The following is a 12,807-nucleotide window of genomic DNA, read 5'->3' as shown; positions in this document are numbered from 1 at the left end:
CCATAGAAAACATGGACACAATAGACAAGGAAAATTCAAAAAGCAAAAAGCTCCTATCCCAGGAAATCCAGGACACAATGAGAAAAACAAACCAGGGAACTAAGGATAATAGGTGTAGAAGAGTGTGAGAATTCCCAACTTGAAGACCCAGTAAATATTTTCAAAAAAATAATCAGACGAGATCGGGCGTGTTCAGGGTGGTATGGCCGTAGACGCATGCATGGGAACTCTCTGCTTCTGGTGTCTTCCTCAGCTTCCTTTGTTAGTGTTACACTTCATCAACATGCTCATTCATATCCTAGGTCTGATGGTTTGTCTATGCTCCGCCAAGGAAGTGGCAGGAATAGAAGGTGTGGCCCTGTTGGAGTAGGTGTACCACTGTGGGTGTGGATTTTAAGATCCTCATCCTAGCTGCCTGTAAGCAAGTATCTGCTAGCGGCCTTCACATGAAGATGTAGAACTCTCAGCCCCTCCTCCACCATGCCTGCCTGGATGCTGCCGTGTTCCCATCTTGATGACACTGGACTGAATCTCTAAAGCTGTAAGCCAGCCCCAATTAAATTTTGTTCTTTATAAAAAAAATAATAATAATAGAAGAAAACTTCCCTATTCTAAAGAAAAAGACATCTTTGAACCTACAAGAAGCCTACAGATTTCCAAATAGTTTGAACAAGAAAAGAAATTCCTCTGGACACATAAGAGTCAAAACAACAAAGGTACAAGATAAACAAAAAAAATAAATATTAAAAGCAGTAAGGGAAAAAAAAGTGAAGTAGCAGACCTATCACAATCACACCAGACTTTTTAACAGTGACTATGAAAGGTAGAACATCCTGGACAGATGTCATACAGACCATAAGAGAACACAAATGTCAGCTTAGGCTACTATATCCAGCAAAAGGCTCAATTACCATAAATGAAGAAACCAAGATATTCCAGGACTAAACCAAATTTACACAACATCTTCCCACAAACCCAACCCTAAAAAGGATAATAGATGGAAAGCACCAACAGAAGGAACAAAACTACATTCTAGACAAAGCAAGAAAGCAGTCTTCTTGCAAAAAACAAAATCAAAACAAAAACAAAAACAAAAACAAACGAAACCCCCCAAAAAACAAAAACAAAAATCAAAAACAAAACAACAACAAAAAAACCCAAACAGAATATAGCCATCACAAACATAATTTCACCACTAGCAACAAAAATATCAGGAAACAACAATCAGCATTTCTTAATATTTCTTAATATCAATGGACTTAATTCCCCAGTAAAAAATTAAAGACTATCAGACTGGATAATTAAAAAGGACCCAGCATTTTGCTGAAAGAAAAACTGGAGTAACCATCCTAATATTGAATAAAATAGATTTTCAACCAAGAGTCATCAAAAAAGTAAAGGAAGGACACTTCATATTTCTTGAAGGTAAAATCCATCAGGATAAACTCTCAATCCTGAACGTCTGTGCTGCAAATCCAAGGGCACCCACATTCATAAAAGAAACTTTAATAAAGCTGAAAGCACACACTGCACACCACACAATGATGGTGGAAGTCTTCAACATCCTATTCTCATCACTGGACATATCATGGGAAAAGAAACTTAACAGAAACACAGTGAAACTAAAAGAAGTTATGAACCAAATGAATTTAGCAGAGATTTATAGAAAATTTCTATCCTAAAACCAAAGAATATATTTTCTTCTCAGCAATTCATGTTACCTTCTCTAAAATTTCCCATTTTATAGGTCACAAAACAGGCCACAACAGATACGAGAAGAATGAAATAACCCCATGCATCTTATCAGATCACCATGGAATAAGTCTGGTCTTTAATAATAATAAAAATGACAAAAAGCCCACATAGACATTGAAAGTGAACAATTTTGCTCTATTGAATGATAACTTGGTCAAGGAAGAAATAAAGAAATGAAAGACTTTTCAGACTTTAACTAAAACGAAGGCACAACATACCAAAACTTATTGGATAAAATGAAGCAGTGCTAGGAGAAAATCTCATAGCTCTGAGTGCCTCAAAAAAAGAAATTGGAGAAAGTATACACTAACAGCCTGACAGCACACTTGAAAGCTCTAGAACACAAAGAAACAAATATATCCAAGAGGAGTAGGTGGCAGGAAATAATCAAACTAAGAGCTGAAATCAACTAACTGGAAACACAGAGAACTACACAAAGATTCTACAAAACCAGGAGTCTGTTCTTTGAGGAAATCAATGCCATAGATAAACCTTTAGCCAGACTAACCAGAGGGCATAGAGACAATATTCCAATTAACAAAACCAGAAATGGAAAGGAAGACATAACAATTACAGAAACTGAGGAAATTCAAGAAACCATCAGATATTACTACCAAAGCCTATACTCAACAAAACTAGAAACTCTTGAGTAAATGGACCAATTTCTTGACAGATCTCAAATATGAAAGTTAATTCAGGATCATATAAGCCATCTAAACAGTTTAATCTACCCTAAAGATATAGAAGCACTCTATATCAAAAGTCTCCCAACCAAGAAAATCCCAGGAACAGATGGGTCTAATACAGAATTCTCTCAGACCTTCATAGAAGACCTAATACTAATACTCTCCAAATTATTCCACAAAATAGAAACAGAAGGAACACTAGTCAATTCATTCTTAAAAGCCACAATAACATTTACACCTAAACTACACAAAGACCCTACAAATAAAGAGAACTTCAGATGTATTTCCCTCATGAACATCAATGCAAAAAAAACTCAATAAAATTCTTACAAAATGAATCAATGAACACATCAAAACAATCATTCATCATGATCAAGTAGCATTCATCCCAGGGATGCAGCGATGGTCCAATAATGGAAAATCCATGAACATAATCCACTATATTAAAAAACTCAAAAAAAAAAAAAACATAACAGATGATCATCTTATTAGAAGCTTAGAAAGCATTTGAAAAAATTCATCACCCTTAATAATAAAAGTCTTCAAAAAATTGAAATATATATACATAGTAAAGCAATATACAGAGATCCAGTAGCCAACATCAAATGAAATGGTGAGAAACTTGAGGCAATCTCACTAAAATCAGGGATTAGACAAGGATGCTAACTCTTCCCTTAAGTACTGAATATAGCACTGGATATCCTAGCCAGACCAATCAGACAACAAAAGGATATCAAATGGATATAAATTGGAAAGGGGAAGTCAAATAGTCACTATTTGTAGATAATATGTTTAAGTGACCCCAAAAATTCCAATAGAGAACTTCTACAGCTGATAAACAACTTGAGCAAAGTGGCTGGATATAAAATTAACTGAAAAGAATCAGTAACCTTCCTCTACTCAAAGAATAAACAGACTGCGAAAGAAACTAGGGTAATGACACCCTTCAAATAGTCACAAACAATATAAAATGCTTTGGTGTAACCATAATTAAGTAAGTGAAGGATCAGTATGACAAGAACTTCAAGTCACTGAAGAAAGATATTAAAGATCTCAGAAGATGGGAAGGACTCTCATGCTCATGTATTGCAAAGATTAATATATTAAAAATGGCCATCTTGCCAAAAGCAATCTACAGATTTAGTGCAATCCCCATCAAAATTCCTTCTTAGTTCTACAAAGACTTAGAAAGAGCAATTTGCAAATTCATTTCAACAACAAAAACAAAAATCTAGAAGAGTGAAAACTATCCTCAACAATAAAAGAACTTCTGGGGGAATCACCTAACTTCAAGCTGGAAAAGACCAATCATGCTAAAAAATGCATGGTATTGAAACAGGTAACAGAAACAGGCATGTAGAACAATGGAATACAATGGAAGAGCCAGAAATGAACCCACACTCCTATGGTCACTTGATCTGTGACAAAAGAGCTAAAACCATCCAGGAGGAAAAAAAAAAAAAAAACAGCATCTTCAACATGTTTCTGGTTTAACTGGCCATCAACATATAGAAGAATGCAAATTGATCCAGTATTAACTACTTGTACAAAAATAAAGGCCAAATAGATCAAAGACCACCACATAAAATCAGGCACACTGAAACTAATAGAATAGAAAGTGGGATAAGAGATTCCACCTCACACCAGTCAGATTGGCCAAGATCAAAAATTCAGATGACAGCAGATGCAGGCGAGGCTGTAGAGAAAAAGGAACACTTCTCCACTGTTGGTGGTGTTGTAAACTGCTACAACCACTCTAGAAATCAGTCTGGCACTTTATCAGAAAATTGAACATAGTACTACCTGAAGACCCAGTTATTCCACTTCTGGGCATTTACCCCAGAGACGATCCAATATACAACAAAGACACATGCACCACAATGTTCATAGCAGCTCTATTTATAATAGCCAGAAGCTGGAAAGAACCCAGATGTCCTTCAGTAGATGAATGGATACAAAAATTGTGGTACATTTACACAATGGAGTACTACTTAGCTATCAGAAACAATGACTTTATGAAATTCTTAAGGAAATGGATGCATCTAGAGAATATCATCCTGAGTGAGATAACCCAGTCACAAAAGAACAGACATAATATGCAGTCACTGATAATTGGATACTAACCCCAGAAAGCTCTAAACACCCCAGAAACAACTCACAGACTGTGTGAAATTCAAGAAAAAAAAAAGAAAAAAAAACATTATGTTTAGTCCTTACACACCAAGAAAACTTTGACTAATTCCAGGTTACCTCCTGTTTTACATGCAATTTATGCTCATTGTAACTAGTACGATCTTAATGACACCATCAAACCTAAAAAAATAAGCCAAGCAAGGACAAAAATGTATTCATATACTTTTATACAAAAATATTAAACTTTGCCCATTTATCTTTGTTTTATAATAAAGTTCTTCAATTAAAAAAAAGTGGGATAAGAGCTTCGAACACTGACTCAAGGGAAAATTTACTTAACAGTGCACTAATTGTTTATGATCTAAGATCAAGAATCAACAAATAGGACCTCAAAACACTGCAAAGTTTCTGTAAGGCAAAGGACAGTGTCAATAAGACAAAATGGCAACCACTTTACCTATCCTACATCTATTAGAGGGCTAATATCCTATATATACAAAGACCTCAAGAAATTAAATTCCAGATTATCAAAATGATATGAAAATGGGTACAACACTAGACAAAGAATTTTCATCTGAGAGATATTGCATGGTTGAGAAGAACCAGCCATGTTCTTCATCTAAATCAATGTTCAACATCTTTAGTCATGAAGGAAATGCAAATCAAAATAACCATAAGATTGTACTTCAGACCAGTCATAATGGTTAAGATCAAAAACTCAGATGACAGCAAGTGCGTGAAAGGATATGGAAAAAGAGGAACACTCTTCCAATATTGATGGGATTGCAGGCTGGTGCAACCACTCTGGAAATCGCTCTGGAGGATCCTCAAAAATTGGATACAATACTACCTAAGGACCCAGCTGTATCACTTTTGGGCATATACACAGAAGACCCTCCAACATATAAAAGGCCTATACTCTACTATGTTCATAGAAGCCTTATTTATAATACCCAGAAGCTGGAAAAAACTCAGATGTCCTAAAAGAAGATAAAGAAAATATGGTACACATTTCTATTTGGAGTAGTACTCAGCTATTAAAAACAATGACTTCATGAAATTCTTAGGAAAATCATTGGAACTAGAAACTACCATCATGAGTAAGGTAACCTAGTCATAAACACACACATACACACACACACACACACACACACACACACACACACACACACACACACACACACAACTTCCTCTCACCTATAAGATACTAGCCCAAAAGCTCTGAATACCCAAGAACTTATTCACAGATCTTATGAAGCTCAAATAGAACAAAGTGTATATGTTCAGTCCTTCTTAGAAGGGAGAACAAAATACACTCAGGAGGAGATACAGGGAGTAATAGACGAGCAGGGACTGAAGAAAAGATCATCCAGAAAAGACTCACCTACTGATCCATTTCATATGCAGCCACTAATCCTAGTTACTATGGCTGATACCAAGAAGGGCTTACTGGAACCTGATATTGATGCCTCCTCAGAGGCTCTGATAGAGCCATACTGATACAAGTGAGGTTGCTTGCAGCTAACCATTGGACTGAACACAGGGACACCAATGGAGGAGATAATGAAAAGGACTGAAAGAGGTGAAGGGGTTTTCAACCCCATTGAAAGAACAAAATTATCGACCAACCAAAGCCCCAGAACTCCTAGAGACTAAAACAACAACCAATGAGAACACCTGGAGAGGCTCATGGCTCCAGTTACATATGGAACAGAGAATGGCATTGTCTGGTATCAATGGGTGGAGAGGACTTTGGTCCAGTGAAGGCTGGTTTTCACAGTGTATGAAAATGCCAAGGCACTGAGGTGGATGTTGGGAGTGTGAGCACCTTCATGGAAACAAGGGGAGTTAGGAGGGGAGATGGGAGACAGGAGAAAGGGCATAATGTTTGAAATGTTAATACAGAGAACATCCAATAAAAATGATAAAAAGATTTACATCCAATTGATTTAGATTCAATGGACAGTTGAAAGTCTGGAAAATGGTTTTTTGTTGGTCCTGCCCAACTGGACACAGCTTTTCAGGAGGAATGGAAAGTATGACTCAGCATAATAATTTTCATGCCAGCTCTTTAAAAACCTTAAACGTTGAAATTCAAATTCAACGTTTTACTATAAGTGTTTGCCTACTGGTGATGTCATTGATGCTGTTCTGATATGCTTTAGGACATTTATAAATGATTTGAAACACAAATATTCTCCTAAAATAGGCTTTTATAAAAAACACCTTGTGAAGCACTTTCTGTATACTTTCCCATTCCACTTCCAAAAGCATGTTCAATAAAATGACTATAACATCTCTCTCAGCTTTCTGCATCCTAGCACCTCTACTTCAGGCCACTTCCACCAGAACTCCCACAGTGGGTACTGTTTAAAGAAAAAATTTTCCTAAGAGCAATAATATACAAATGGAGTAATGAGTCAGTGTTGTTGGTTGTCCTATAAACATTTTGTTGAAACGAGTCATCACTTGTGATAAGGAGAAAAAGATAGAATTAACTGTTTCAACAACCTCAGAACTTTATTACTTAAAATTCATTCATAATGTTTATTTCAGTACAATAAACCAACTAATTAGCATATAAAGATAGTGGACCAAATAACTTCTTGCATATTGCTAAAAAGGACTTATATTTTAATAATCTCTTAGGCTTTAATTGTTGAGATGATTTCAAACACAATACAGAACATGTCTGTTCTGCTTGGGAGAAAAGTACCTGAATCACTGATCAAACATAAAGCTGCCTCTTTCTCCCAGAAAATTATTTAGGAAAAGAATTATTATTTTATATTGTTCAGTTTTCTGTTGATGTAAAGCATGTTCTCCCCAATTAGTGGAATGTTTTATTTTAAAAAGCTGTGTCTCAAAGAACATAAACAGAAGATTCTCTTTTTCTTGAATTTTGTTAAGGTCTGTAAACCAAATTAACTATATAACTCTGCAATATACAGTAAGTTGATTTGTGGGAAAGAACTTACTATATACAAACAAAAAAACAGATATAATATTTCAAAATTTAATAACAGAATCATTTGAAAATTCAAATTATCTTACAAACTTATATGGTAAATTCAGATGATAAAATCAGCAAGTTATATGTCAATAGTAAAAATTCATCTCAAATATTAAATTCTTGAGAATTATAATTTTTGTATTTCACATAGATTAATAGATAATTCTTTCTGTTCTGCAGAAATATGAATAAGTGAAGAAATATAAATATTAATACTAACCTCACAAATGTAAAACAAAACAAAACAAAACAAAAGTGAGTAGTATAAGATAAACTCAAAGGCTGTCTTTGAAGACCAGAACTTACCTGCGAATTTGATGTGGAATTTATTTTCTGGTTTTAATATCTGAACATACAGAGGACAATTTGGGGCAAAATCTTTCACAGCCCATGCTCTCAAAATGGTTTGGTGATCCTGAAATGATAAGATTCAACATATCCTGAAATTAAGTTTAACAATATAAATTAAAATAGTAATATGGAAATGAACTTGTCAAATGGTCCCATTTACACTTAAGGGTGGAAAATAAGAACAATTGAGTCATGTCTTTTGGTTTTGGTGTTTTGAAAAAGTGCCTTCTGTGTATTCATTTTGTTATGAGGAGGGTGTGACCTGGAGCTTCTGATGTCCCTAATTCTATTCTACCAAGATTTACAAGTGATGCTTTCTTTTTAATCCTTAGTATGTATCTAAAAGATCTAGTTCCAAATTCAACCAGTGACATTAAGTAAGAATTAGAATATTTGAGAATGAAAGAGGTGTAACTAGATAAAACTAAGCATATAATCAGAATTATTAAATAATACATTATTATTCATAACAGTCCTAACAGAATAAAAATAGGAATTCTTAATATTAATTAATTTAAAACATAGGGAAGGGGTAAGCAACTATGGTGACTACTCATGAGAACACCATATATTGTTCATATAATAGTAAAGAAAAACCATTTGATTCTGTTCTTATATTTATCAATGTATATGTGTTGTACATAGTAATAAAAAACACTTAGATGGAATAAAATGTATTGGGAAAGCTGGGATGCTAGGAGAATCAAAATGAATGTTCAATATCAGCAATGATATGAACAATTATTAAATGAACTGAACATAATAATGTGGATTCTTAAATTATCTTTACCAGCCATGTCTTAGAAATGAACATTGTGGGTTAGTACTGCCATGCAAAGGTCAACAGACTTATATTGATGTTCAAGTTAATTTAATTAAAATTAAACTATTTCTTCAGAAACACTAGCAACACCCATCAAGTTTTTATAGTCACATAGGGCTAGTAGCTTCCATTAGTGGCCAGTATAAATGTAGATAATTCTATTTAACAATATTATTAGGTCAAAGAAAAAGATAATGACAACATCTCCCTGAACAATGCTTGATACACTCAGATGTAGTGCATTAAATAAGTAAATGCAGAAGACCTGGTTGTTAATAATTGGCAACAGCTATATATTTTAATTTTTTATAACTAACTACCTAGATATCCACGGCAATGATTTAATCCTTTTATTGAGTTTATCAGGAAGGGGGCCTTGTAAAATGCTTAGGTTCCCTTCCAAGGATGATATTCATATAGCAAAGGGCAATCAGTGTTCTAATCCAAGAAAAACATGAAAGAATCCCACATTACATTGGAGGTTAGCAAGACCAAAATAGCTAGAAACCAAAAGGCCACATTTTGTAAACAAACATCAAAAAAAAAAAAAAAAAAAAAAAAAACTAGATATGCTTATACCTGGTCCTGATTTTCTTAATAAGCTCAGGTTATTCCTTATCTACACACATTTTATTTTGCTCTGAAGTAGCAGCTTGTACAAGACAGTGAGTTCAAGTTTCACAAAAACCGATACACAGTAGATCTGAACACACATTAATATTTTCTTTCTTTTTTTGGTAATTGAACACCTTCGTTTTAAAAAAACCAAGATAAATGTACGGATTTAAAAAGCAGTTTTGCATGAAAGTATAAGAATACATTTTGTCAGTACTTGATTTTTTTTTAAAGGTTTGATACTATGCATTAAAATCTTACTAGTTACAATGAGTATAAAGTACATGTAAAACAAGTTGTAGTCAAAGAATGATTTTACATTTTTTTTTTTGCTTTAGATTTTTTTTTTGAACTACATATAGTCTGTGAGTTGTTTTTGTGGTGTTCAGGAATTTCTACGGTTAGTCCACAATTATCAGTGACTGCATATTATGTCTGCTCTTATGTGACTGTGTCACCTCACTCAGGATGATATTCTCTAGATGCATCCATTTTCTTTTTTTTTTAAATGACTTTATTTTACAAAAAAAAGATAAATGTACAGATTTTAAACATTTTTCGCCTAAAACCATACATTTTTGTCAGTACTGTTTTTTCAGACATCAAAATAATTTTTACATAAAACTCTGTGAAAATATTTTTTAGTCAGTACTTGATTTTTTCAAGGGCTTGACAGTATGCAATGAAAACCTTATAGTTACAATGAGCATAAAGTGCATGCAAAACAACACACAACATGGAAATAGTCAAAGTCTTCTAGTTTTGTAAATATATTTTTTTCTTTATTTCTTGGACTTCATACAGTCTGTGAGTTGTTTCTGGGGGAGTGCAAGCCTCTGGGGTTAGTGTCCCAATATCAGTGACTGCATATTATGTCTGTTCTTTTGTGACTGGGTTATCTCACTCAGGATGATGTTCTCTAGATGCAGCCATTTTCTTAAGAATTTGGTTAAGTCATTGTTTCTGGTGGCTGAGTAGTATTCCATTGTGTAAATGTACCACAAATTTTGTATCCATTCATCTTCTGAAGGACATCTGGGTTCTTTCCAGCTTATGGCTATTATAAATAGAGCTGCTATGAACATTTTGGTGCATATATCTTTGTTGTGTATTAAAGTGTCTCTGGGGTATATGCCCAGAAGTGAAATAGCTGGATCTTCAGGTAGTACTATATCCAATTATCTGAGGTATCGCCAGACTGATTTCCAGAGTAATTGTATTAGTTTGCAACCCCACCAACAGTGGAGAAGTGTTCCTCTTTCTCCTCAGCCTCGCCAGCATCTGCTGTCATCTGATTTTTGGACCTTGGCCAATCTGACTGGTGTGAGATGGATTCTCAGGGTTGTTTTGATTTGCATTTCCCTGATGGCTAAGGATGTCGAGCACTTCCTCAGATGTTTCTCGGCCATTCGGTGTTCCTCAACTGAAAACGTTTTGCTTAGCTCTGTACCCCATTTTTAATAGGGTTATTTGATTCTCTGGTGTCTAGCTTTTTGAGTTCCTTGTATACCTTGGATATTAGGCCTCTATCTGATGTGGTGTTGGTAAATATCTTTTCCCATTTTGTTGGTTGCCATTTGTTTTCTTGACGATGTCCTTAGCCTTACAGAAACTTTGCAATCTCATTAAGTCCCATTTGTTAATCTTTGACCTTAGAGCTTGAGCCATTGGTGTTTTGTTCAGAAAATTTTCTCCTGTGCCTATGTGTTCTAAGGTTTTCCCTAATTTCTCATCTAATAGTTTCAGTGTATCTGGTTTAATGTGGAGATCTTTGATCCACTTACTCTTGAGCTTTGTACAAGGAGATAAGAACGGGTCTATTTTCATTCTTTTGCATGCTGAGTGCCAGTAGGACCAGCACCATTTGTTGAATAGGCTGTCCTTTTTCCATTGAATATTTACTGCTCCTTTGTCAAAAATCAGGTGACCATATACATGAGGGCTCATTTCTGGATCTTCTATTCTATTCCATTGATACACATGCCTATTTCTGTACCAGTACCATGCAGTTTTCAGCACAATTGCCTTGTAATATAGCTTGAGGTCAGGGATAGTGATTCCCGCAGATGTTTTTTTGTTGTTGAGGATGGATTTCACTATTCTAGGTCTTTTGTTATTCCATATAAAATTGCACATTGATCTTTCCAATTCCATGAAGAACTGGGTTGGAATTTTGATGGGGATTGCATTAAATCTGTAGATTGCTTTTGGTAGGATGGCCATTTTTAAGATGTTGATCTTTCCAATCCATGAGCATGGGAGATCTTTCCATTTTCTGAGGTCCTCCTCAATTTCTTTCTTTAGAGGTTTGAAGTTCTTGTCCTACAGGTCCTTCACTTGCTTAGTTAGAGTCACACCAAGGTATTTTTATAGTTTTTGTGACGATTGTGAAGGGTACCTTTTCCCTAATTTCTTTCTCCGCATGTTTGTCCTTTGAGTATAAGAAGGCTACTGATTTGTTCGAGTTAATTTTGTATCCAGCCACTTTGCTGAACTTGTTTATGAGCTGTAGGAGTTCTCTGGTGGAATTTTTGGGGTCACTCAAGTACACTATCATGTCATTGGCAAAGAGTGATATTTTTATCTCTTCTTTTCCGATTTGTATCCCCTTGATCTCCTTTTGCTGTCTAATTGCTCCAGCCAGGACTTCCAGTACTATGTTGAATAGGTAGGGGGAGAGTGGGCAACCTTGTCGAGTCCCTGATTTTAGTGGGATTGCTTCAAGTTTCTCGCCATTAAGTTTGATGTTGGCTGTTGGTTTGCTGTATATTGCTTTTATTATGTTTAGGTATGGACCTTGGATTCCTGTTCTTTCCAGGACTTTTAACATGAAGGGGTGTTGGATTTTGTCAAATGCTTTCTCAGCATTTAGTGAGATGACCATGTGATTTTGATCTTTGAGTTTGTTTATATGGTGGATTACATTGATGGATTTCCTTATATTAAACCATCCCTGCATCCCGGGTATGAAGCCTACTTGGTCATGATGAATGATCGTTTTAATGTGTTCTTGGATTCGTTTTGCAAGGATTTTGTTGAGTATTTTTGCATCAACATAAGTGAGATTGGTCTGAAGTTCTCTTTGTGTGGTTTAGGTACAAGGGTTATTGTAGCCTCCAAAAATGAGTTAGGTAATATTACATCTGATTCTATCTTTTGAAATATCATAAAGTCATTGTTTCTGGTAGCTGAGAAGTATTCCATCATGCAAATATACCACAATTTTTGTATCCATTCATATAGTGAAAGACATCGAGTTGTTTCGAGCTTCTGGTTATTATAAATAAAGCTGTTATGAACATTGTGGTACATGTGTTTTTGTTGTATGTTGGAGTCTATGGAGTATATTCCCAGAAGTAGAATAACTGGGTCTTTAGTTACTATTATGTCCAATTTTCTGAGGAACTGCCAGACTGATTTCCAGAGTGGTT

The 12,807-nt window shown here is 34.9% G+C and overlaps 1 protein-coding gene across 3 annotated transcripts in view; it reads right to left on the bottom strand.

Annotated features, from left to right (window-relative positions):
* KCNT2 (potassium sodium-activated channel subfamily T member 2) overlaps positions 1 to 12,807 on the bottom strand; it is a gene marked incomplete at both ends in the record, with an annotated part of 388,861 nt that overhangs the window by 148,190 nt on the left and 227,864 nt on the right. For all 3 annotated transcript variants that reach the window (XM_080917662.1, XM_080917663.1, XM_080917664.1), the window contains one exon: positions 7,894 to 8,002. In XM_080917662.1, coding sequence (XP_080773788.1) covers positions 7,894 to 8,002 — 109 coding nt within the window. The remainder of the gene's footprint in view (positions 1 to 7,893; positions 8,003 to 12,807) is intronic.

Source organism: Micromys minutus, assembly GCF_963924665.1.
Source record: "Micromys minutus genome assembly, chromosome: 6".
NCBI lineage: Eukaryota > Metazoa > Chordata > Mammalia > Rodentia > Muridae > Micromys > Micromys minutus.
Note: the sequence above shows the minus strand (reverse complement) of the source record. Positions and strands in the feature narration are given on the sequence as shown.